This window comes from Haliotis cracherodii, unplaced genomic scaffold (genome assembly GCF_022045235.1).
Source record: "Haliotis cracherodii isolate W230 unplaced genomic scaffold, xgHalCrac1.p SCAF_6, whole genome shotgun sequence".
NCBI classification, from domain to species: domain Eukaryota; kingdom Metazoa; phylum Mollusca; class Gastropoda; order Lepetellida; family Haliotidae; genus Haliotis; species Haliotis cracherodii.
In genome coordinates this window covers 11,997,687-12,025,204 of record NW_027266319.1, presented here as the reverse complement: position 1 = coordinate 12,025,204, position 27,518 = coordinate 11,997,687, and the positions used below count along the sequence as shown (strand labels likewise).

Genomic DNA, 27,518 nt, shown 5'->3' with positions numbered 1-27,518 from the left:
AGTGTTATGGGGTAAAGGATAGGGGATTGGGAGAGGGGATGGGGGAGAGGAAAGGAGGTGGGGGAGAGGGGATGGGGAGGAGGGTAGAGGTGAGAGGGACATTGGGGAGGGGATGGGCAGAGGATAGGGGATGGGGAGAGGATGGGGGGGAAGGGTTATGGGGTAGAGAGAGAGGGTGGGTGAGAGGATGGGGGAGAGGAGAAGGGATGGGGGAGAGGATGGGGGGGGGGGAGGGTTAAGGGATAGAGGGGAGAGGGTGGGGGAGAGGAGAGCGGATGGGGAAAGGGTTATGGGGTAGAGGGAGAGGTTGGGGGAGGGTGATAATGGGGTGGGGGTGGGGGTGGGGGTGGGGGTTGCATACAGCACTTAATGATGTCACTGATTTTGTGTTAATGATCAAATAAGCCATCTGTGAATTCCCCATAATGTCATCTGCAGTCATGAGGTAAAGAAACTGACTCCTACCTACCAACTTCACATAACTGGGTCGAGGTTCCCTGAAGCAGATCTTTTAATGTTTGTTTTGACACATAATCAATTAAACCACAGAGCCTGACCCCCAATCCATTAAGTCAACTCACAAGACAAGAAAACATGGCCGGGGACCCAATGGAGACTGGAATCCCAAAGGGGCCAAAAGAAACCTACTCTGTATTTGGGGATGGCCTGATCCACTGTGGTATCATGTGCAGCAAGATGTGAAGAGGTCAGGAGAGGTTTTGTCTTATTACAAAATGACCACCTATGTCTCGTATCAAGTGGCTTCACACATGTGACACCTCCTGATCAACCTGTGAGACTTTAGAGTGAGTGAGTGAGTATGTTTTTATGCCTCTTTTAGCAATATTCCAGCAATATCACAGAGGGGGACACCAGAAATGTCGGGAATCGAACTCGGGTCTTCGGCATGACGAGCAAACGCTTTAACCACAAGGCTACCTGACCGCCCCAAATATCTTTAGCAAGCCCACTAGGCTACCCGACCGCCCCAAATATCTTTAGAAAGCCCACTCGGCTACCCGGCCGCCCCGAATATCTTTAGAAAGCCCACTAGGCTACCCACCCCCCCACAAATATCTTTGGGAAGCCTATGGGGTCCACATTCGGCCAAATTCAACGCCATGATACTTTAAGGCTTTCAAGAAAGACAGGAGCTTTGATTTAAGGACCTTTAAAATACTTTATCGCCTTGAGTGTATTATGGTAAAGGGGACATTATGCGAAACTTACAATCTCTTTAACAATTCACAGACTTTGTGAAAATATAATCCTGTTTTATTACTTTGGCAGTACAGTTGGCAAGTCATTCAGGGTAGTTCTGCCATCTGTCATGCCAGATAGAATCATCAGAGCTCTTCTCTATAGGCAATGTTAACTTACCAAAACAATACAGCCTGGTCTAGTCTAGCCACAAACTGCTTAAAGCACCTAGCCACAGACTTGTTTAAAGCACCACGGTGACAACTTCTAGAAATACAAAAATGACCACATTCTGTGAAACCTCATTAATCTGGACCTGAATGCCCAAGAAACTTTGCGACACCGAACAGCACACGAAAATGTCCAGTTTAGAGAGGTTCCACTGTATGAGGCAAGCAAAGTCAATACAAAAGTTCAAAATATAGTTCTGTACATTAAAGCTCAACATGAAATCATCCTCCTTTGATATGCAAGTAGCACCAAGCTAAGCATGTATAGTGACACCCTGTTAGCCCAGACCCTGGCAATCTGGAAACCCTGCTTTCTGGACAAATCTGGTCAGGAACTCCAACATATATACAAAACACAAGATTCATTCATCCCATGAAGATCCAGTTAGAATTGATCTTCAGCAGCCAATGTTTGTCACAAGAAGTGATGAATGGGATCAGGTGGTCAGACTCACTGACTTGGCTGATACATGTCATCCTATCCCAAATCAGCAGATGCTCATGACATCAATCACTAGATTATCTGGTCCAGACTCCATTTTCTTATTTACAGACTGCCATCATATAGCTGGAATATTGCTAAGTGCAGCTTTAAACAACAAACAAACAAGCATGATCATTCATCCAGACAAATCTGATCTATACAAATCTGATCTATTTCGGAAACAGTACTGTCTGGATTAACAGGGTTCATTGTAAATTCAACGACGATGGAAAACGGATTCACAACAATGACTAGTTCAGGCTGAATACCACATTTACACCTGGAATATAGATAAGCCTCACCACTTTCGTCTCTAGCAATATCTATATATTACACTGATCTCATTTTGATAAATATGACACAACCATTACCTGATACGTGGATACAAGATCAGCACCTGTTTTCTCCAGGTGGTCGCATCAATTGATGCAGTGAAGCAGAGGAGCAATGGAGCGGGAGCTGTTGCCATGGGAGCTGTTGCCATGGGAGCTGTTGCCATGGACCACTTGCAAACATGTCATTACAGAATACAAATCTGTATTTCAATATGACCTACTATAAAACCAAAACTAGTTTCGTTAGAAAACAAATACAGGATACAATTTAAAATTGTCTGCTTCATATGAAATACATTGTAAGCGGTACTTAATATTTTCCAGCTGTAGATGTCATATAGCATCCTCCGGAGACAAGAGCCTCCAATAGCCTTTTTATCAAAGTCTTGTTTCCACCCTTGCCACATTAAGCCCACTTTCCTGTGCTAAATATGATTGGAGTATAGCCCATATCAATAGTCCAATCAGAGAACGTTTCACAAAATCAACATCCACGACTGGTACACCTTCTGGTACACCTTCGTATGAAAGTGATTTACACTGCCTGACTTTGTTGACAGGAATATGTCTTTTTCATCTTTTAAACCCCCTAACCATTGCCTATGTTTTTGTGTCAGGGATCAAATTCCGAATGTTTTTGTTATCTGATCGACTTGGTCGTCGCCTATGGTAGTCGCCATCTTTGTGAAGCTGTTCGAGATAAGAACACCGACCTGATTGGATATCGCGTTTTCATTACACGGGGCACAACTACTGATCTATGCGAGGTGGCGCCACGGTCAAGCCAAGAAAAGTGGCCTTGATGTGGCAAGGGTAGAAACTAGGCTTTGATATAGACAAGTGGACACGCTTCCCTCGAAAAGATGGTCATATAGCTGAAATGAATTGTAAACAACTGTCAGAAAAGTGAAACTACAACTTTAGATTTTTATGTTCACATGACCTGCCTAAAACAGTTATGTTTAACATTTTAGAGATTTCATAACCACTTCACTGAAGCAACCTAAAATATAACTATTTTTCAAATATATATTCACAGTTTTCTAATATATTTCAAAGTTTTAACTCCCATAAAACTGATCACACTTTAAACCTACCGAGACTTTGGACCCAGTTGTAATAAACTGCCAGGCAAAAGAAAGTATGGTTGATGGTGACGAAAAATTAAACCAACAAGAAATAGCTACTTAATAGTGATGTGTCTTATACATGCATCATAGTTGTGTTTTTTACCTGATGCTTGCAGAGTTTTCAGCCTAGCAACATTTTAATAATGTTTGTATTTTGGGTCAAATCTAATTTTCAAGTGTATACTTTCTTTTGCCCAGTGGTGTAGTCCATGCCTGGCAAAACAGAGCTGTTGCTCTCATTTTCTTATTTGAGTTTGAGAATTTGATCAGTTCATAAAAGCAAGAATTGTCTGTAAAAATCCACACAACATCGAGTATATCACATAATGAAAAGTATTTGATCACAAACAAATCTGCGTCAATTTCAAAGTGAAATGCACACATCAACAAAACGTATTAAACTTTGTAACAAAACACAGACGGAACAATATCGATTCTAAGGTGATGGACACTGAATAACTATTTATCCTTTGCTCAATACTAAAAGGGGTAAATAAAAAAATTATACTGTAACTGATTTGACAATCAGCATATTCTGAAATATATCTGATCAATTTTTTTACAGTACTGTTAGAAGGTAAGTGTAAATGATATAACCTGTATAGCATATATTAATATTATGTTTTATGAGCAATGTGACATTAATTAAACAGGGTAAGAGCATCCTTCAAATAAATATTTGATGACAACCATGCATATCAACATAAAAACAACTAATACACATATATCAATCATAAAACAGAAACTATATTGAGTATTACCATTACTGAAGACAAGTGTCATGTCTGTATTATGCCAATCAAACAGCTTTTCCCCACAGCATCCCTCACAAAGATAGTCCACTGATGTAATCATGTAATTAATGTCAGACAAAAATAATGCATCAGCACGACTAAGAAGTGATACGATATGACCTTAATTCTGGCAGTCATGTGTTTAGAAAGAGTAAATATTGTTCAACATTGTCAGCAAAGTTCCAGCTATATCACATCACCATTTACAGAAACATGGCACAGACAAACCAATGTCCTGTGCTATGGGCATACGAAAACTGTAGTTAAACCATGGCGCCTTTGCCTTTGACCATGGTCTAACTAAAATTGTTAGTTGAACACCACTTGGCAATGATGGAAATTCTTTTTTTCCCTAATGTGCATCCCCAGGGTGGACCAACTGCAGTGCATCCCCGGGGTGGACCAACTGCCATTGCAGTGCATCCCCGGACTGGACCAACTGCCATTGCAGTGCATCCCTGGGGTGGACCAACTGCCATTGCAGTGCATCCCCGGACTGGACCAACTGCCATTGCAGTGCATCCCCAGGGTGGACCAACTGCCATTGCAGTGCATCCCCGGACTGGACCAACTGCCATTGCAGTGCAACCCCGGACTGGACCAACTGCCATTGCAGTGCATCCCCAGGGTGGACCAACTGCCATTGCAGTGCATCCCCGGACTGGACCAACTGCCATTGCAGTGCATCCCCGGACTGGACCAACTGCCATTGCAGTGCATCCCCAGGGTGGACCAACTGCCATTGCAGTGCATCCCCGGACTGGACCAACTGCCATTGCAGTGCATCCCCTGGGTGGACCAACTGCCATTGCAGTGCAACCCCGGACTGGACCAACTGCCATTGCAGTGCATCCCCAGGGTGGACCAACTGCCATTGCAGTGCACCATTGTATTCCCTACCATTCATAAATCTACATATTCAATTTAGTGCATTGTCAATTTCTTGTGAATTTGATGTCCCTTGACTTTGATAATCAAACTGACTACTTGAAGACAGCACCTCTCCCAACCGTTACTTAACTCATTTCTCACTTTCATCAGTGCAAGCACAGAAGGTCACAATGTCACTGAGCAGGTTTCTACACTATAATGCCCCTATCAGAAGCCAGCACCAGTTTCACTGTGTAGTACCCATATGCTGGCATATATGCCACATCAAACCCTGTAACCTACAACATACCTGGGTCCCGTTCCACAAAGCGATTGTAGCGCTAAGTCGATCGTAACTCCCATATTTTATCATAGACTTACGACAGTCGTAGCGTTAAGATCGCTTTGTGGAACGGGACCCTGACCAGGAAGAACATGGGTCCTTGATCTTCCCCCAGACAAATAAACCTCCAAATTATTAAATCTGTTGTGGCGTATTATTTGTCATCAGATGGTTTACAAAATACAACCTGTAAAAAAACAACCTATAAATAAAAAAAATGACAAAACATATGACATTAAAACCAGTTATCTAAGGTCTACTCTATTTAACAATTTAGTGTTGTCACAGGGACTTGTAAGGGACAAAGTTTATCGCTGTTTGAGGGTGGAAAACTACCACCTTTTACAAACTGTATCCTGAAACCACTTTAGAGTCGACAATCAAAGTTTGATTCACACAACCAGTGACACCAAATTATTGTGGGTGTTTTCACATTTGATTTAGAAGCACTTTGCCATATCATGTCTAGGGCAACTAGAATTGTCTTCACATATTGTTTTCATGTAGGGAATAGAACCTGTATCTGAGGCACGGTAAGCAAACACCTTGCCCATCAGACTACCCAACTGCCATTTCCAGTGCAAGAAATTGTTCCTATTGTCAATTTAGGTTAAAAAGCAGAAATAAACTAGTTCTAATATGTCTTAATGAATGCCCTAAGAGAACAAATGATTAGCATAAATGAATATAATTATTACCTAGGCAATTGCTGGCAAGAATTATTGATCAGTTAATGTTGCCATTATCACAGAATTAGTAACATAAAGAAAAACTCTGAAAAACAGAATAAACTGAACCTTCTCTGCAGGCATCTTTATAAGACCTAGAAAAGTTTAATCTTCAAGAGATGAAGCACCTTGGTGCTACTTGACACTCAAAGAATAGTGCCACAGCACTGGAGCTCACCTGGATATGTAGTTAACAGTTATCATGGCCATAAATAGCTTCAACAATATATTGAAAATCAAATTCACATCTTTTGAACAAAATCAGGAGTCATCATTGGTGGGAAAAGGCATGTGAAGGTTCAGCTTCATGACTTTTTGTGTTTTCCAATATGGCCACGGGCAGCCATATTTGATTTCTGATCAACAAACCTGGTACGACAGAAGGTGCCCATCTCCCCCTACACTTTCATGACTCTGACCTTATAAGCTTTTGAAAAGAAGATATTTTAATTTTTAAATCAAAGATGGCTACCAGGCAGCCAGCCATCACGCCATTTTGGAGAAGTCGAAAATAAAAAAACTATACGGACACAACTTCCTACGACATAAGGTCACATCTCCTTTTAGGTCAGGTGAGCTAAAAGTTGATTTGCTCTCACATTCTTTACCTGAGGAGAAATGTACCTATAAAACCTGACAAGATGGGGGAAATAATCGCCCCCACCCATACATATTCAAAGAACTACTTAAACAGAAAAATATGTTTTGTAACCCTCCATAATAGAATTATGATTTTATTTACAAAAAGTAAACACTTACAGAGAGTCATGACTCCACAGTTTCTGGATGAAATGAAAATACTAACTTAATTATCGGAATACTGTCATATCTTATACTATTTCCACAACAAGTAATCGATCTAGCGTACCATGGAGTATCCTTAAGAAAGCTGAGAAGTACCTTGTTCACACAAGTAAGTATTTGAATGATTTAATTGAATCAAACCTATTGGGCAGCCAGTATCTATTCCCAAGGCAAGGGAGTTAACTGACTAAAACGGGCCAGTGGAAACAGCCAGTTAGCTCCCTTGCCCTGGGAAGATGAGCGAGTGAGGGTTTACCAGTATTACAGTTATATCACGCAGTGTCAGCTTAATGTGGGAGGAAAGACCAAAGTGATGCAGGTCTCAGGCGTTTACCATTTTGATGTAAACCACACTACAGCGAATCACGGCGCCTCAGACGACTGGGCTACCCATGCCCCCCACCCTGACCCACCCCCCTGCCTCAAAGTAAACTCTTTGATTACAAAGTATACCTAGGTAAACTCTTTGATTGCAAGGTAAACTCTTTGATTATGGAAAATGATTGCTGGGTCACAAGAAGTAAGAGATGAACTCCTTCACCGACTGTTAGCTGACAGTGTGTGGGATCTCCTCCCCACTTAACATTCTGTATCACAGTTTAATTGGATGCCTGTTGACGATCGAGTTCTTTCAATGCCACCCTTGAAACTACATAACCACAGGAAGCTTATCACGATAATACACATCCTAAAAGTACAAAAATGATTCATTCCTGGACCATATTTAGAGGGGGCAGGGATTGTATCTGGGGATTACAATTCTTTTTTTAGTAACAGCTGCAAAACCACATATATTAAAATTATAACTACAAGCCGGAATATTTTTTTAATTACGACATCGGCAAAAATGTATTTTTTGTGTAAAATCCCAGGCACGCACACCCCTCCTCTCTGTATGAAATGGTCATTCCCTGACATAACATCAGTTAACCCGAGGATCCTCTCTCTCCGCGCATTTAGTCGGGGTGTTTTCACTTTCTTCATGAATACATAGAATTGTAACTGAAATACAATTAATTCTGCCCTGCCGTCTGACTGCATGCGTCTATTATATATCATCACCTTCAGTATATTATTCAAACATAATCCAACTCACTCAATTCAAATATCAACATTTTGTGTTTGAGAAACAACATATATTCTTCGTGTTCACATTCACACTTCTTTCATTCTTCGTACAAGATTATAACTGTTTATACAACAAACATCCAAGTTTTACACATATTCGCATTGAAACTGTTAACATCTCAGATCAAACCATTTTCCATCTCCGTATTCATTCATTCAGGTATGGCACTGACACTGTTGGCATAACAACCAAGACTTGTATTCTCTACCATTGAAGAAAACCAGCCTTGTTCTCAGCAAAATACTATCGTAAGAAACATGTCAATCGCTATGTGGCCGAAATATTGGCCGATGCGACTTTAAATCTTAACTCACTCTGACCATCACAGTACTAACATCTACTCATGCTTAATAGAATCCATACTGAAGAGTAAGACCACCTCCCCAGATCAGGGGTAATCTCACACAAAGGGTAACTCATCGGAATCAGAAATTCGGTCGGAAACTCATAAACAGGAATCGGCAAACATTTGTCTTCATTAAGTGTAAGATCAGACTTGAAATAACAAATCACAAAATAATATAGGTACTGACCATGCCAGTTGAAAAGACCCAAACAAATCTTTCAAATTAACAAGACTTGTACGAGAAGAGCTTTACAGTGATTTTTCTCCAATCAGAAGAAATTCTGCACATTATCCATCAGTTGAAAGCCTGTATCTCAAAAATAAATTAAACATTTGTCCGATGGCGGTTTTCACAATATGAAGTTACATATTGCCTTGTATTGAAGTGTGAAGACAAAATTACCCAAGTCAGTGAAGTGCTGTACACGCAAGTGCCCAACCTGCACCTTCGTCTCACCGACCAATCCGAGGACAATCACAGACGCTTTCAGAAATGTAACATGGAGGAAGACCTTGCAACATCTGTGTCATACCGACTTGGTCCTTGACTTGCCAATAGTCTCCTGATACGCATGGACAATGTCCATATCCTGTCGATAATACTGCTCGATCTTGTCGAAGGGCTTGGGGTCAAGGTCGACCAGTTCAATGGAGTATCGGTAGTAAGCATCGTTGAAGTGGATGATGCTGTTTTCCTCAGAGACCCTGGATGTGAAGAGAATGGTTTGATGAGACATGTGCTTAGATTGGACTAAGAAAATCATACCAAACGATAATTGGAGGCAGATATTTCGGGGCAGATACTGTATTTTCTTGACACTAGTGCGCAGCCAAACAAAACCCACAGACCACCTACCCCTTAGAGGATGCAGTATTGTCAAAAAAGAAGCTTTTTCGATTATTATGCACTATCAAATCTACATCGTAGTGCTTCCGGTTAAAAACTTGGCGAATGAAAATGTGAAATTTGCACTAGATATGATGATTTGCTATTTCAATTGTATATACTGTATGCTCAACAATATTAAAAAAAATTAATAAAACAGATTACAAACATATGTCCAGATATACAATGAACACTTTGTAATAACCAAATAGTGTAACAATATGGTCAACCCGAGTACAGATTTGATGACATGGCGTTTCCGTTGTTATATGCCTACGGTAATGTATGTGTGTTGGAGACAACCTCTGTGGTCTAATGGTAGAGCGTCCGCCCGGAGAGCGGAAGGTCCGGGGTTCGAACCCGGGCCGTGTCATACCAAGATGGTACTTGTTGTTACCCTGTCTGGCGCTCAGCATTAAGGGGCTAAAACAAGGACTTGTCGGCTCGGAGTCAGTATACTGTGTCTGAGTGGGGTACTCATGTTAAACTGCGGCATGGTATCTCAGTGAGCTAGCACTATAAATTGGCATCAGTCCGGACTAGTACAAGCAGCCACACACACATACACGTGCATGTATGTCGCTATATAAGTGCAATAAACTTGGATGCGACGTTAAACCCCATTTCACCTCACCTCACCTTTGTGTTGGGGGGAAAAAACATCAAAACTCAAAGTAGGCACTGAGTGTATGCAAATGCCCCTCTTCCCATCTTGTGTTTTTTGGAAGAAAGTATGCACTATTATCAAGAAAATGGTAGTTGGGGCAGATACTGCGTCCAAAGCTGCATTCGGATCTGCTGATGGGTTTAAATCCCAGGTGAACACCGATAATTCATGATCTGGTCTGTTGACAATCTAAATGATTTTATCGTGTGATTGACAACCAAAACAGGAATTTATGGCCATGATGTAATAGAGGTAAGGTATTCAAAGGAATTGTTTGAATACCGTTTTCATTGCTTCCTGTGCTTGGCCTATCATGTGACTCCATATGTTTCGCCACATGGAGGCAAGTAGTGTGTCTTGGGCCAACTTGTCAGCAGTAATGGTGCTGTTTTTACATGAGAGTATTGCCACATGTTGATTGTTTGTTGTTTAACACCGCACTCAGAAATAGTCCAGCTATGTGACGACAGTCTACATGTAACTAATCAAGTCTGGACCAGACATTCCATGCAATTGGGATATGACGACATGACAAGTACTGTGCCTTGGGCAACTTTCCAGGAGGCGATGATGCTTTCTTTGACACTTTTGAATGAGAGTCTGTCACATGTTGGTATTTCCCAAACACACATTGAAGTTGGGTGCATTTGAATATCAGTAAGGGGGGATGCTTTACTTTTTTCCAAGTAAATAGTGCTTTAGACTAAATAGGCTTACCCTTGTTCAACAGGCTTACCCTTGTTCAACAGGCTTACCCTTGTCCAAAGCTTACCCTTGTTCAACAGGCTTACCCTTGTTCAACAGGCTTACCCTTGTTCAATAGGCTTACCCTTGTCCAAAGCTTACCCTTGTTCAACAGGCTTACCCTTGTTCAACAGGCTTACCCTTGTTTAACAGGCTTACCCTTGATCAACAGGCTTACCCTTGTTCAATAGGCTTACCCCGGTTTAACAGGCTGCAGTGCCACAATGATGGAGCAATCTTGAACTGTTTTGGAAATCAGGAATCTTTTCACCTACAATGAAAATAAATCTGAAAAACCAAATGTTCACACAAACTGCACACAATATTTGAAACAAGTAATGTAAGTGAACACCATGAAATAATAAAAGTCAACATGTCACAAAATGATGGATTTCATACCTCCTTCATTTCATTTGATGGACGGTCGGGTAGCCTAGTGGTTAAAGCGTTCACTCATCACGCCGAAGACCCAGGTTCAATTCCCGACATGGGTACAATGTGTGAAGCTCATTTCTGGTGTCCCCTGCCGTGACATTGCGGGAAGATTGCTAAAAGCGGCTTTAAACCATACTCACTCACTCACTCGAAAATGTCATCAGACCTTATGAACCTCAGGTGACATCATCCCATTGTCATGACAACGGTTTGTTTCTTTGTTTGTTTAATGCCACACTCAGCAATATTCCAGCTATATGACAACAGTTTGATAATAATTGAGACTGGACCAGACAATCCAGTGTTTGACATCATGAGCATCAATCTGCGCATCTGGGATATGATGACATGCGTCAACCAAGTCAGTGAACCTGACCACTTGATCCCGTTAGTCGCCTCTTATGACAAGCATGGGTTGCAGAAGACCTATTCTACCCCCGATCTTCACGGGTCTTGACAACGTTACAAGGATTTCTACTGAAACATCTCCTTTACCGTAAATAAAGAAGTTGTTATTCATATATTGTGCCTACTCTGTCATCCGTCAACTTCTAAGTAATGCCTATCAAACAATTCATCCGTTGTCTACATGGTGATGTGGCAATCAACACCACAGCTTTGCTTGACAACAGATCTATGCCGAAACTTTGCCTTTAAAGTGAAGCAAGAAGTTGTGATCCCTAAGTTGTCTCTACTTTGAGGTCTTTCTAGGTGGCCACTAGGCTACAGGTGCTAATAAACCACAACTATTTAAGAATCTCTTTTTAAGTACATGGATGCCAGTAAGATATATTGGAGGGGTCTGTGTAGTGGAGGGGTCTGTAGAGTGGAGGGGTCTGTAGTGGAGGGGTCTGTGGAGTGGAGGAGTCTGTGGAGTGGAGAGGTCTGTGGAGTGGAGAGGTCTGTAGAGGGGAGAGGTCTGTGTAGTGGAGAGGTCTGTGTAGTGGAAGGGTCTGTAGAGTGGAGAGGTCTGTGTAGTGGAGGGGTCTGTGTAGTGGAGAGGTCTGTGTAGTGGAGAGGTCTGTGTAGTGGAGGGGTCTGTGGAGTGGAGGGGTCTGTGGAGTGGAGGGGTCTGTAGAGGGGAGAGGTCTGTGTAGTGGAGAGGTCTGTATAGTGGAGGGGTCTATGGAGTAAAGGGGTCTCTGGAGCGGAGGGGTCTGTGTAGTGGAAGGGTCCGTGGAGTGGAGGGGTCTGTATAGCGGAGGGGTCTGTGGAGTGGAGGGGTCTGTGGAGTGGAGGGTTGTATGTAGTGGAGGGGTCTATGTAGTGGAGGGGTCTGTGGAGTGGAGGGGTCTGTGGAGTGGAGGGGTGTGTGGAGTGGAGGGATCTGTGTAGTGGAAGGGTCTGTGGAGTGGAGGGGTCAGGGGTCTGTGGAGTGGAGGGGTGTGTGGAGTGGAGGGGTCAGGGGTCTGTGGAGTGGAGGGGTGTGTGGAGTGGAGGGGTCTGTGTAGTGGAGAGGTCTGTGTAGTGGAGAGGTCTGTGTAGTGGAGGGGTCTGGGGAGTGGAGGGGTCTGTGTAGTGGAGGGGTCTGTGTAGTGGATGGGTCTGTGGAGTGGATGGGTCTGTGGAGTGGAGGGGTCTGTGTAGTGGAGGGGTCTGGGGAGTGGAGGGGTCTGTGTAGTGGAGGGGTCTGTGTAGTGGAGGGGTCTGTGTAGTGGAGGGGTCTGGGGAGTGGAGGGGTCTGTGTAGTGGAGGGGTCTGTGGAGTGGATGGGTCTGTGGAGTGGAGGGGTCTGTGTAGTGGAGGGGTCTGTGGAGTGGATGGGTCTGTGGAGTGGAGGGGTCTGTGTAGTGGAGGGGTCTGTGGAGTGGATGGGTCTGTGGAGTGGAGGGGTCTGTGTAGTGGAGGGGTCTGTGGAGTGGAGGGGTCTGGGGAGTGGAGGGGTCTGTGTAGTGGAGGGGTCTGTGTAGTGGAGGGGTTTGGGGAATGGGAAGTGTCCTAAGATGTGAGCACTGGGACTGGACACTGATCCCAGATCCCACCCTACCCAAACTTACCCGACTGCCCCAACTTGAATGGAAATGATAAAGTGATGAATTTGGCGACACAGGACAAAACCAAACAGTGAAGATGTTCATCTCCACATCAACTCACCTTTTCTACAGCAAACTCCAGACTAGACACAGCAACACTGGCCTTCACCTCTGACCCCATCATCCAGAGGTCACGAGTGTAAGGACCATCTAGACCCCAGTGAATTCTGAAACGACCAAGAGTTAATATGTTCTGGGGTTCATGGCAGATCAAACAAATAAATAATATATACATTTCATTCGGGTAGTTATCAAGCAGACTGCCACTATTAATTATCAATGCGCAAGCAATGATCAAATAGACTGCCACTATTAATTATCAATGTGCAAGCAATGGTCAAATGGACTGCCACTAATAATTTTCAATGCGCAAGCAATGATCAAACAGACTGCCATTATTAATTATCAATGCACAAGCAATGAGATGGACCTTACCTGTCTATTGACCTTACCTGTCTGTGGGGCGGTCCTTGAGATCGACCTTACCTGTCCGTGGGGTGGTCCTTGAGATTGACCTTACCTGTCTGTGGGGCGGTCCTTGAGATAGACCTTACCTGTCTGTGGGGCGGTCCTCGAGATTGACCTTACCTGTCTGTGGGGCGGTCCTCGAGATTGACCTTAGCTGTCTGTGGGGTGGTCCCTGCCTGTCTGTGGGGTGGTCCTTACCTATCTTTGGGGTGGTCCTTACCTGTTTGTGGGGTGGTCCCTGCCTGTCTGTGGGGTAGTCCTTACCTGTCTGTGGGGTGGTCCCTGCCTGTCTGTGGTTGGTCCTTACCTGTCTGTGGGGTGGTCCTTGAGACGGGCCTGGAGTCTATGATACAGTGGGTAGATGTTCTCAATGTCAAGGTCATCCAGTTTCTGGATGGAACAGATCCGCTCCAATACACAGCCATGAGGAAGGTAACTCAGGGAAACTGTCAACACAAAATATACAACTCTTAGACACACAACAAAAAAAGGGCTTTTAAACATATGTCCAGGTAAAAACACTTATGCTTTTATTCTATCAGTAGGGGATCAGTCAATATTAATCTCTTTCTAACAATACTATGCATCAGGTTTCTTTTCATTTTCAAAAACATCCAAATTGGAGTTGGTTTGCAAGTAGAAACAAAGAGTGAGTCAGGACTATATTTTGGACTCGTCACGATATGGCTGCAATATTTCTGATGTGACGTTAAATATTAACTCACTCACTCACTCACTATATTTTGGTTAACACAGCTGTAAGCAAACAGTTAGACGAATCTTAATAAGTTATTCATTTTGAGCCACAACCACACAATGTTATATTATCTTTTCATAAGACAAATGTTTCAACCAAGCAAATAGACGGAAGACATGATGGCTGGACAGTATGACATTTTGAGAGCTTCACTAAGTAACAATTGAAAAACATGATTACCTCCCTTAGTCCATAATCCCATTCTAGGAATAAATTGTTTTTCTTTATTTCTATAAAACTGACAACTGCTGACTAAGATACAAATTAGCAATGATAACATATCCAACCTGACAAAACATACCAGCCAACTCCACATAAATGTTCATATGATGCATGACCATGGCTTACTTCTCAGAATTCATGCTTAAAGTCATCAGCATACTGTATATCAATACATGTATTCTACCTCCTAAAACTTTCCAAAATAGATTCAGCAGTGACGTAACTAAAACACAAGACACTGGCCAGTTTATCAAGACTGGAATTGATTCCACATAGTCCCAATTGAAAGCTTTGCTTCTCGTCATATAGAGATTGTTATCTATTGCATTTTCTTGAACTAAATCTAAACAGACGTTTCAGCCAATGTATGGCCCAACCCTGGAGTTGATTTGAGTTGTCTCCCCTTGACCTTACACTGGCTTGTTTGATGGGCATTACTCTAGAAATTGACTGACGACAAAATAGACATAATTTATGGATAACAACTTCTTTAATTACTGTCATGGCGATATTTTGGTATAGAAGCAAGACTGACCTTAACAAAACGTCACCGTTACGGTAATCAAAGAAGTTGATATTCATAAATTGTGTCTCCTTTGTACTTTACACTGTTAATAAACTTGCTAACAAAGCACACACTCAAACATACATTTTCATTTCTTTTAAAAAGGTTGAGGGGAAAGAATTGATAGTTTTGGCGGGTGAAAAAAAAAAATTTGACATTTTTTTTGAACAAGTGATTATGCAAGTTACACGATCTCGGGTTAAAAAATATGTGACATAAACGCATGAGTCTAAAAAAAATAAAAGAATTGGTTCTCAGGCAATGGCTTTAGACATAGTGCAGGTGGGCGGTGTTTGTTTGTTTTCTTTATTGGATGTTTAAACTAGTATGTAACCAAATAAACTGTGTACAATCAACCTTGGAAAGTGCCCCCCTACATAAATGTATTCCTTGATGAGTAAAATACAGGAATACAGCATTTGACTACCGTTGGCCTCCCAGTGAGTGCATAATGCACGCATACAATGAGCTTTTATTTCAAAGTTTGTCAACAACAATCCATACTGAAGTACGCAAGTGAGTCCTGTTATTACACTATCTGGGTGAGTGAGTGAGTGAGTGATTGAGTTGGGTTTAACGCCGCTTTTAACATTATTCCAGTTATATCACGACTTGTCAGCTTAATGTGACAGGAAAGTTTGAAGTGTTCACTGTGTATCAGGACTTACTTTTGTAAGCCATTATATTACTTTTCTCCAAGATTTCATTCAATCTGTTTCCAAACACACAAAATGTAAGGATTTTATTTTTCTTTTGAAAATGGAAATAAAAACAAGAAGAGTTTGCCACTAACGTGGCTATATCCCCCGCCCCTGTTGCAGAATTTATGACATAATTAAATCTAAACAAACCCTAACCCTTTTTAACCGAGGTGGAACTTGTCATGGAAATTGTAAAAAAAGAGATGAGTTTGGAACCTAAGTCCATCTTGTTGCCATGGAAACGCAAAAAATAAATATTTCTAAAATTTCTCAATAGCAAAAGGCACCAGTTCAACATGTACCTGACAGACCTGCAAAGTTTGATGAAAAAATATTGAACGGTTTATGAGTTATGCTCCGGAAACAAAACATGACGGACGGATGGACGGACGGATGGAGACCGTTTCTATATACCCTGCCAACTTCTTTGGGCGGGGGATAAAAAGTTTGGCAGACTTTATGATGATGGGGGCCTGATGATATACCTGAAAACCAAGACAATTATTTTTGTAGCCTGATCCATATGTGGGTGGGCATCAAAATATCATAACTGATCAGTGACTCAAATCACAGATGGAAATGTAGATCTTAAATGCTATGCACCAACAAATACACAAACCATCGCCGTTGGTGTGTTCGAACTTGCTGTTCTGACATCGTTGTGGTTTAGTGTGTCGAGGTGAGTGAGTGTGTGAGCAGTTACCTCCCCTTCCTCCAGGAGCCAGGAGGATTTTTATGACGAGATCTAATAACATGTACTCATATCTGAAACAGAAAACACAAATACTATAAAAAAACCCAATACAATTGATAAGCATATAAGCAATAAATTGATGAGGTAAAAATACAACTTCAAACAAGTAAAAGAACACCCGATTGGTTTCACAAGACTTTAATTAATCTGTCATAGGCAATGACAGATTAACAATAGTCACATGACAAATCGGGTAATTTTTAATTTCTTTTCAGTAGTATATTTTCTCTATTGCATGGATTCGGGGTGTGAGTCCAAATTTGCTGCCTGTACATGAACCTGTAAATAATGTCTGAGCCAGGCAAAGCAGTGATTGAAAGCATGAGCATCGATGCAGGACAGGTTGACACACAAGCAGCCAGGGCCAACATTATGCCCACGCTATCATCGCTCGTGGGCCCTTAATTATTAGAAACATTGGGTCCTTGTTTGTTTGGTGTGGTGTTGAAACCAATGACCACATCCTGGCACAGCTAAGGGATGTAACTCTGCATATAGCATTCTTACACACAACTGGAGCATGATATACCAAAGCAGTGAAATGTCAGCAGAGAAATACTGTAAATTGTGAAATTGTCTCCAAAAGAGTGCGACTGCTGGTCCCTAGCCCAAAATGCGACTAAATATGAATGCGACATCCCCCTCCTCTCAAGCATCAGTGGATTTATATCTAAATAAAATATGTCCTCTGTCAGGTTTACAGGAGAATTCTCACCTTAATCCAACCTTACATTAATCCAACCACACACCAAATAGCACCGCTTATTAGCGCTGAGTAGAGTACTTCCGCTAAAACAATACATGCGCGCTGGCTCGTGTCGGCCTTTGATGCAGTCGCAAAGAACAAAGACACCGTGTTGCATGGAATTTGCCCTGGGCTCGGATGTGAGTGAAGACGCTTCTCTTCCAGCAACCTACCTATGTTTCTTGTGTTGACTTCCCTTGAAAAAGTCCTCCAGATCTACACTGAGGTCCTGCTTGACACAGGCGCCGTATATCTCTTGACCATTCTGAGAGAGAACGTTTACACGGTGAGTGAGTGAGATGGGTTTAACACCATGTTCAACAGTATTTAAGTTAATAGGGGTAGACCACCTCCATGTCTAGTGGACAGAGCGTCACACCAAAAGATGTCAGAAGATTGCACTGGCTGATACCCTGCCTTAACATTGTGGGGATAAAACAAGGATTGGTTGGCTCGGAGTCAGTATAGTTTGTCTGTGAGGGGTATCCCTTTTAAACTATGCCCTGGTTTTTCAGTGGGTCAGCACTATAAAAGCGGCACTTGTCTCGACTACTGGTACAAGCAGCCACTCACACAGGAGCATGCAGGCCACTGTGTACTGCAATTATCTTGAACCAGTTTCACTTCATCTTAATGTGGGATGAAATCCCAAAGTGACACATCTTTCTGATGTTTACCAACCCACCAACACAGGTATGGTGCTGACACACCAAGAACCACTGTGAATCAGGATGAATCACGTCATACATACAGGTTGTTGTTAACCCAGCACTCCACAATATTCTAGCTAAATGACGGCAGTCTCTAAATAATCAAGTCTGGACCAGACAATCGGTGATTGACATCACGAGCATCGACCTACACAATTGGGATACAATGACAAGCTCCAACCAAGTCAGGGAGTCATATCACCTAATCTGGCATCTTACCACAAGCATGGGTTGCTGGAGACCAATTCTAACCTAGATCTTCATGGGGATTGTATATCTGATTTGTATTATTGGGCAAAAATAGGATTTGAGTCCTAGTATCTGAAGGGGTACTTACCTTGCATATCTTTAGATTATTCTGTGGCGTTTTCACTAATGATAAGAGCGCATGTTTCATCTGATGGGGGTTTCTGGAAAATAAAAAAGTGTCACCTTAGATGATAGCAGTTTTCAGTCTTGTGTTTCATAACAGAGCATGTATTATTCGTCTGTACAGAATCGGGCTGCCTAATGTACCCTGCAATTTGCAAAAAAAACAATGTCATGACCAGGGAACTTTGGGCACAGTTAGTGAGTGAGTATGTATAACGCCGCTTTTAGCAATATTCCAGCAATATCACGGCCGGGGACACCAGAAAAGGGCTTCACACATTGTACCCATGTCGGGAAACGAACCCGGGTCTTCGGCGTGACAAGCGAACGCTTTAACCACTAGGCTACCCGACCGCCCCTGTGTGCACAGCTCATCCAGACCAGCCAAGTCAGCCAACCAGCAGCAGTCGTCATCCATGAAACAATTAGTGTCTCATTAGTTTGGTATTCTTGTTTATTGTTTGCAGTAAATCAAAGAAAGATTGGTCGTGATGCATAATGGCTAGTTACATATTTTGACACGTCACCCACTCATATTTCATTAGTCTCAATGACCAATTTAATAGTGTCGTGTTTGTTAATTGTCTTGTTTATTCATAATTATGTGAGAACAAAGTAAAACTATATACGATGTTAAAAGCATATTGTCAAAATGGGTCCACGTTACTACGTGTTTAACTGTGGCAAAAACTGGCAGCAGTGAAGACAATATGGAAGTCCCTCGCTATGTTCATGAAATGGTTCGTGAATTGTGTCACCATGGCTCATCAATTTGTCCCCCACAGCAAGTACATGGCCACACAAACATAATCGGGCAAACAGGGATTCGTACCCACAATCATAGGTTCCTGTTGTGGCAAGGGACATAACTCTGCACAGCAAACTGCGGCACCTTAGAGGACTGGGCCCCTCATGCCCCTGTACATTCAACTGAACACTAACAGGACCCTATTGTGTGCAATACAGGCTGTCACTGTGTCATATCACGCATTGTGTCATGTTCACAAACATATCTCCCTAAAATCAGATAATGCCCCAGAACAAACATCCATGATAGGTAATACAAGCTACTTTAGCTACAACTCGCTCATTCCATTTCATAACATTTTTTACTGCTGTTAAAAACAGCATATGAACTACTGGCGCCACAAATCCTGACTGCTGACAAACAACCTCCCTGACAAACATGGGGCCATCCCAACTGCTCAGTGGTAACTGCCTTTACGATGGACCGCTGCCCTCATTTCATGGACACAGTCATTTACAACACAGATAAACATCTCAAGCGTCAGTTTCCAAGCTCAACATTAATGTTACTGTCACAAACATTTTTTATTCCAAAATCCTTTTCCTTATCCATGATGTAAGTCTACAAATTAAGACTAAAAAAGAAAATGGAGAGATTATCTTTGACCTAAAATCATTGGAGCACAAGAATAAATGACCAAGGTTTGACTCTCCTGGTTCACACCTTCTCAGACAGTATTTGCCATTAAATGTGTCACCAAATATCCTGGGAATGTCAAATATTTGAAGTCGACCCAGCTCGTCAAGGTGAAAATTCAATCAGAATTAATCAAACACTTGTCATAGTGACTTTGAGTATCTACTGCCTGCTTGGCTGTTTGTTTAGATGTGCACCTAGCAACAGAAAATTAAACAATTTTCTTATATTTACAGTTTCTTACTTTCACAAAAGCTAAATTTGGAAAACAATCCAAAGTTATAGAGCAAAAAAAGAAGTTTTAGATAAAGCTCTATTCTGTACAGTAAAGCACAAATTTGTTTCATACTGTGAATACATGTATAAATAAAGGCTAATTAATTATGCAAATATATTCAAAAGGTTACTTGGCATGTGAATATCAATGAATACTATACCTACATTGACCCAAAACTGTCACAAATATAATAAATCCAACACACATTCATCATAAATAACCACACAGTGTGTAATTATGTTTTGAAGAGAAAAGGCATCTACAATGACACAAGAAATACCATTTCATCACGCACAGATCCAAATTACACAGGAATAGATCAAAGGAAACAAAAACATTTGGGTCTCACAAAATAAGTGTATATTTCTTCCAGCAAGCCATCATAAGCATTCAGTGTATATAAACGGTTATATTTCCTGGTGAAATTAATTTACAATTTGATTAGCATTGGATTCACATATTGCAAATTTTCCATCAGTGATTGATTTCACTATAACTTCCATAGGTAAATGTGTCCACTAGCCTATATCAAAGCCTAGTTTCAACCTGAGGTAAAGGTGTCCACTAGCCTATATCAAAGCCTAGTTTCTACCCGAGGCAAGCGTGTTCACTAGCCTATATCAAAGCCTAGTTTCTACCCGAGGCAAGCGTGTCCACTAGCCTATATCAAAGCCTAGTTTCCACCCGAGGCAAGTGTGTCCACTAGCCTATATCAAAGCCTAGTTTCTACCCGAGGCAAGCGTGTTCACTAGCCTATATCAAAGCCTAGTTTCTACCCGAGGCAAGCGTGTCCACTAGCCTATATCAAAGCCTAGTTTCTACCTGAGGCAAGCGTGTCCACTAGCCTATATCAAAGCCTAGTTTCTACCCGAGGCAAGCGTGTTCACTAGCCTATATCAAAGCCTAGTTTCCACCCGAGGCAAGCGTGTCTACTAGCCTATATCAAAGCCTAGTTTCCACCCGAGGCAAGCGTGTCCACTAGCCTATATCAAAGCCTAGTTTCCACCCGAGGCAAGCGTGTTCACTAGCCTATATCAAAGTCTAGTTTCCACCCGAGGCAAGCGTGTCTACTAGCCTATATCAAAGCCTAGTTTCCACCCGAGGCAAGCGTGTCCACTAGCCTATATCAAAGTCTAGTTTCCACCCGAGGCAAGCGTGTCTACTAGCCTATATCAAAGCCTAGTTTCCACCCGAGGCAAGCGTGTCCACTAGCCTATATCAAAGTCTAGTTTCCACCCGAGGCAAGCGTGTCTACCAGCCTATATCAAAGCCTAGTTTCCACCCGAGGCAAGCGTGTTCACTAGCCTATATCAAAGTCTAGTTTCCACCCGAGGCAAGCGTGTCTACCAGCCTATATCAAAGCCTAGTTTCCACCCGAGGCAAGCGTGTCCACTAGCCTATATCAAAGCCTAGTTTCTACCCGAGGCAAGCGTGTTCACTAGCCTATATCAAAGTCTAGTTTCCACCCGAGGCAAGCGTGTCCACTAGCCTATATCAAAGCCTAGTTTCCACCCGAGGCAAGCGTGGTCACTAGCCTATATCAAAGTCTAGTTTCCACCCGAGGCAAGCGTGTCTACTAGCCTATATCAAAGCCTAGTTTCTACCCGAGGCAAGCGTGTTCACTAGCCTATATCAAAGCCTAGTTTCTACCCGAGGCAAGCGTGTCTACTAGCCTGCATCAAAGCCTAGTTTCTACCTGAGGCAAGCGTGTTCACTAGCCTATATCAAAGCCTAGTTTCTATCCGAGGCAAGCGTGTCCACTAGCCTATATCAAAGCCTTGTTTCTATCCGAGGCAAGCGTGTCCACTAGCCTATATCAAAGCCTAGTTTCTACCTGAGGCAAGCGTGTCCACTAGCCTATATCAAAGCCTAGTTTCTACCCTTGCCACACCAAGGGCACTTTACTTGGCACGAAGATTAGATACATGCATAAACCGATCTTGTCATCATAAACTGATCTGATTATGCATACATTGAAGTTGAGGGAAGTTTTATCTTTATGACTTCTAGATAATGTTTGCCATTGAACAATATAACCACGTGACTAACCACGGGTCCAGGTAGTCCTGTGGGTACCCGGATCCTACTCAGTACCCACCCGACCCGAGTACATGATTTAGCCATCCCAAGCCTATTAGCTCGGGTACATATTTCCGTAGTATCCCACACAACAGCCCATTCAGTAAGTGAGTGAAATGTTTCATCCCAATGCCAGCAATATTTATTCCAACAATATTACAGCAACTTGTAAACAATTAAGTCTGAACGAGGCCAACCAGTGGTCAATAGCATGAGCAACTCTTCCGGGTCACAATTATACAATGTGATACCCGTCTCCATGAGACACTGGACATCTGTCTACTCAGAGCCCGTTGGGGAGACCATGGTTACTGGATTGAAGTGGATTCTCATTATTCTATTATTTCAGAGAACATGTACCTCGCTGGGATCTGCCTTGATTGCCACTGTATATAACATGAAACCTGTGCTGGTTGTACGAGGCAGCTAGGTGGATCCGGTGGTTCAACTGGGTGACTTGTTGACTGAGACACATCACTGCTCCCCACTGCGTGGACCAATGAACCCGATATCAGTAACTGGAATGTCTGGTCCAGACCCAATTATTTACAGGCCACCATCATACACTGAACAGGAAAAGGTAGGGATCATGAATACCTTTTATGATTTATTTTTATGAAATCGTGGGCTTCAATATGGCATGAATACCTTTTATGATTTAGTTTTATGAAATCGTGGGCTTCAATATGGCATGAATACCTTTTATGATATATTTTTATGAAATTGTGGGCTTCAATATGGCATGAATACCTTTTATGATTTAGTTTTATGAAATCGTGGGCTTCAATATAGCATGAATACCTTTTATGATTTATTTTTATGAAATCGTGGGCTACAATATGGCATGAATACCTTTTATGATTTATTTTTATGAAATCGTGGGCTTCAATATGGCATGAATATCTTTCAAATATAGGCAACAACACAGGACACTGGTCTTTCCTGCTTCGATTTTATTTCGTCATGAAGAGTCGCTAATTCCAGAAGCGCCTCTCATCATCAACTAACCTTTAACTATTCCACACAACCATGCTTCAAACTCCAACACTGAACCAAGAATGATGCAAATAAATCCAAAACTGTTGCACCGAGAGGCACAGCTCAATCGGGTGCAATCAAACGCCATGAAAAGTAAGATACAAAAACCAAATCCGTCATCCCCTGTTTGAGAAGGGATAGTCAGTGCATCCATGGTAAGAAAATGTCTATCTCTAAAACAACCACCGGACACCAAAAACCTTGGATTGATGGACACTGCCAACAGACTGAGAAACATTTACAGAAGCATTTGCCCAAACTCGGTGAAACAAACAGACCAAGTGAGACTCGGGGGGATCTAAATAGGTGGATATGTCCACGGAGTTTACAGAGGTAGGCATGCATTCCTATGCAGCAAAAAATGTACTCAATTTCTTTACATCTGGGCCCGACACTTCGGTGTTGCGATGAGCCAACATGTCGTCTTTCATGTCGGACAAACACGTTTAAGGCACTGGCAACAACAAAACATTTTTCAAAACTGGCATATATTTGTCAGGTGTAGGGTTTAGCCCTACGTAAATATTTCACACCTGGATATCATTTCAGGATTGTGTCAGGGGAATCAATACCTGGACAGCTATTGGGTGTCATGTTCATCGAGTTGTGAGGATTCTGCCTGATGAAGAAGCATCATCTTCAGCATTGACTCGTGGGACACTGAACTTCAACACAGCAGTAGCCTTGCTCCAGCGCTGTAAACTGGATGACAAGCCTGTGTCATTCCTAGTGTTATATATCTTGGTTAGAAGCAAGTCTAGTTAGGCCTACAGTTTGCCAGTTTTACAAACAAACATAATTAGTTGATGGTATATCTTAATTAACTGAAAATCTATTTTAAGATTTTAGTTAGCTTCATATTGAATAACTTGTTCAGAGAATTTTGCAAGTCTAACATTAGTCCACATGTACCCAGCAGGCTGAGATCTTCACATTTTGGGTACAGATGCACCCAAAAGCCGAGGTTCTTCCTATTTTGAGGATAAATGTACTCAAGATATTCACATTTTGAGTGTAGCTATACCAGTATGTTCTTCCTATTTTGAGGATAAATGTACTCAAGATATTCACATTTTGAGTGTAGCTAAACCCGTATGTTCTTCCTATTTTGAGGATAAATGTACTCAAGATATTCACATTTTGAGTGTAGCTATACCCGTATGTTCTTCCTATTTTGAGGATAAATGTACTCAAGATATTCACATTTTGAGTGTAGCTATACCCGTATGTTCTTCCTATTTTGAGGATAAATTTACTCAAGATATTCACATTTTGAGTGTAGCTAAACCCGTATGTTCTTCCTATTTTGAGGATAAATGTACTCAAGATATTCACATTTTGAGTGTAGCTATACCCGTATGTTCTTCCTATTTTGAGGATAAATTTACTCAAGATATTCACATTTTGAGTGTAGCTATACCCGTATGTTCTTCCTATTTTGAGGATAAATGTACTCAAGATATTCACATTTTGAGTGTAGCTATACCCATATGTCCTTCCTATTTTGAGGGCAAATGCACCCAGCTTCACAGTTCAAGTGTAGAGGTTCTCAAATGCCCGATATCTTCACAGTTTCAGAGCAGATGGACACAGCAGCCTGAGACACGTGATTGTAGTCTTTTTTGTTCGGTGGACTTCAAGGAATTATCCTTTCTCAATATCAGCTCAATCCTTCACCAAACAGTATACATCTCTGAGTAAGCCTAAGCTGAACGCCAAACAGTTGATCTCCCTGTAGATGCAGCCGACAAGGAATGGTTTCATAGATGGACCCAGGCACGAAATGTAAGGCACTTACAGAAAACGTAACACAGTTGTAAACATTCATTGCAAAATGAGACGTCATAATTTCCTTTTCAATATATATTGAAAATAAGAAATATGGTCATCTTTTAGGACAAGGATAATCGTATCGTTTATGATGCTCAATTTATTTACTTCTAAATTCAAACCAAAAGTGTCCCTGATAAAAAGTACATGTATGTTGCATAATTTGACTTATTTGTTAATCGGAGGTATCGGAGCACAGTAACATGTGGTGTTTGTTGTTTGTTGTTTGTTGTTTGTTGTTTGTTGGCACTAGGAGCAATACTCCAGCTATAAAGAATCCAGTTCGGACCAGACAAACCAGTGGTTGACATAATGAGCCACAACCCAAAGACAAACAATCCGCCACGCCATTCAATCCAGTTGCCTCTTACAACAAGCAATAGTATTCTGGGGACCGATTCCAACATGGGTCCTCACACAGACTCAAAAATGGGGTTTTACGACACTTTCAAGATTATTGTACTTCTATTACAGGGATGAGAATGGATAGATTTTCCTTTTCACCTCAAACTTCTTTTCCATTTGATCCATAATTTGGGGGATCGGGGGGGGGGGCTTGGTGCACCTGAAGCCATCACATTGTGACAAATTTGTGGTCACTAACATTCGCGGATCTGCGGAAGATTGTCATCCCTGTATATAGTGACGTGAATGTGAGTCACTCACTCTTAACAGTGACACCCAGCTCATACAGAGTATACGGACTCTGACCTGACATGGCAGAGTAACAACAACTACCATCTGTTAATGTGTGTCACTCACTCTTAACATGGACACCCAGCTCAGATACAGTATACGGACTCTGAGCTGACAAGGCAGAGTAACAACAACTACCATCTGTTAATGTGTGTCACTCACTCTTAACATGGACACCCAGCTCAGACACAGTATACGGACTCTGAGCGGATCAGGCAGAGTAACAACAAGTACCATCTGTTAATGTGTGTCACTCACTCTTAACATGGACACCAAGCTCAGACACAGTATACGGACTCTGAGCGGACCAGGCAGAGTAACAACAAGTACCATCTGTTAATGTCTTTTGAGAGAAAGCGGACAGGGTTCGAACCACCGACCTTCCCCGCAAGGACAGACGCACTATCCACTAGATCATGGACATGGTCCCTGCATCGAGACATCTGACACTATGGATGATATGCCATACATATTAACACAGAAAGAACCGACCTTCCCCGCAAGGACAGACGCACTATCCACTAGATCATGGACATGGTCCCTGCATCGAGAAATCTGACACTATGGATGATATGCCATACATATTAACACAGAAAGAACCGACCTTCCCCTCAAGGACAGATGCACTATCCACTAGATCATGGACATGGTCCCTACATCGAGACATCTGACACTATGGACAATATGCCACACATATTAACACAGAAAGAACCAACCCACTGATTTCCAGTTGTCTTTAAATATTTATATCCCTTTCACTATGGCAACCTATTTGTCAACTCTATTTACAAGTTCACACATATGGCATGAGTATCATTTTCATAGCTATACTATTAAAATATTTATTTAAAAAAACACCTCTCTTATAATATTTACCTGTTCAAGAACAAGTTGATATTCCAGGTGTGTTATTGCTCAGGTAAGGTACATAGAACTTAAAATACCTTCAGATAACCTTCAAATACGTATATGCATTGTAAGACTGACAATACCTGACCTTACTGAATACAAGACTAGCTTTGAAGGTAAAACTTCAAATAAAATTTCAAACCGACCTTCAATTTCAGCGCCACATGTGTACGAAACGTGAGATTGGTTGAATATTTGTCTGAATGTTTACTGCTTTAGATTTACACCATTGTGTCTGTGCTAGAAAAGAAAGTTTGAAACATTTGTCAAGGAAATGTCAATCGGCTACAATTTAACAAATATCTACCAATAATTTCCCTTGAACTATAAGTGACAGAAGAGTAAGATCTTTCCTTGTTTTAATGTTGAAACAACAATCATCACAGACCGTGAGTTGGCACCAGTCATGTTTGGTCCTCTCAAACAGGCCTGATGTCAAGCATGGAACCAAGGTAACTTTAAATATTTATTACTTTATAGTGTTGGTAGTGAACGTCTCATCTTAGTTGGGGCTGAGTTGGTTTGTTCGTTTATTTGTTGTTTAACGCCACACTCAGACATATTCCGGCTATATGACGGCAGTCTGTAAATAATCGAGTCTGGACCAAACAATCCAGTGATTGATATCATGAGCATCGATCCACGCAATTGGGATATGATGACATGCATCAACCAAGTCACCGAACCTGACCACCTGATCCCATTAGTCGCCTCTTATGGCAAGCATAGTCGCCTAAACCAACCAACAAACAAAACACTACGAAGAAGACTTCAGTTCCATAGAATACGACTG

At 41.9% G+C, this 27,518-nt stretch overlaps 2 protein-coding genes across 2 annotated transcripts in view; one reads left to right on the top strand and one right to left on the bottom strand.

Annotated features, from left to right (window-relative positions):
• Window positions 1-4,528: 4,528 nt before the first annotated feature.
• Window positions 4,529-5,101, top strand: LOC139446239 (uncharacterized). The gene has a single exon (XM_071227591.1). It carries the CDS (start codon window positions 4,529-4,531, stop codon window positions 5,099-5,101), a length of 573 nt encoding a protein of 190 aa, XP_071083692.1.
• Window positions 5,102-7,842: 2,741 nt separating this feature from the next.
• The window catches only part of LOC139444785 (inositol-pentakisphosphate 2-kinase-like), a 137,703-nt gene continuing 118,027 nt past the window's right edge, over window positions 7,843-27,518 (bottom strand). Inside the window, exons 8-14 of the mRNA XM_071225736.1 lie at window positions 18,418-18,490; window positions 17,544-17,635; window positions 16,491-16,636; window positions 13,934-14,072; window positions 13,220-13,325; window positions 10,888-10,961; window positions 7,843-9,098 (exon numbers count right to left, since the gene is read on the bottom strand). Coding sequence (XP_071081837.1) covers window positions 8,921-9,098; window positions 10,888-10,961; window positions 13,220-13,325; window positions 13,934-14,072; window positions 16,491-16,636; window positions 17,544-17,635; window positions 18,418-18,490 — 808 coding nt within the window. The 3' untranslated portion in view covers window positions 7,843-8,920. The remainder of the gene's footprint in view (window positions 9,099-10,887; window positions 10,962-13,219; window positions 13,326-13,933; window positions 14,073-16,490; window positions 16,637-17,543; window positions 17,636-18,417; window positions 18,491-27,518) is intronic.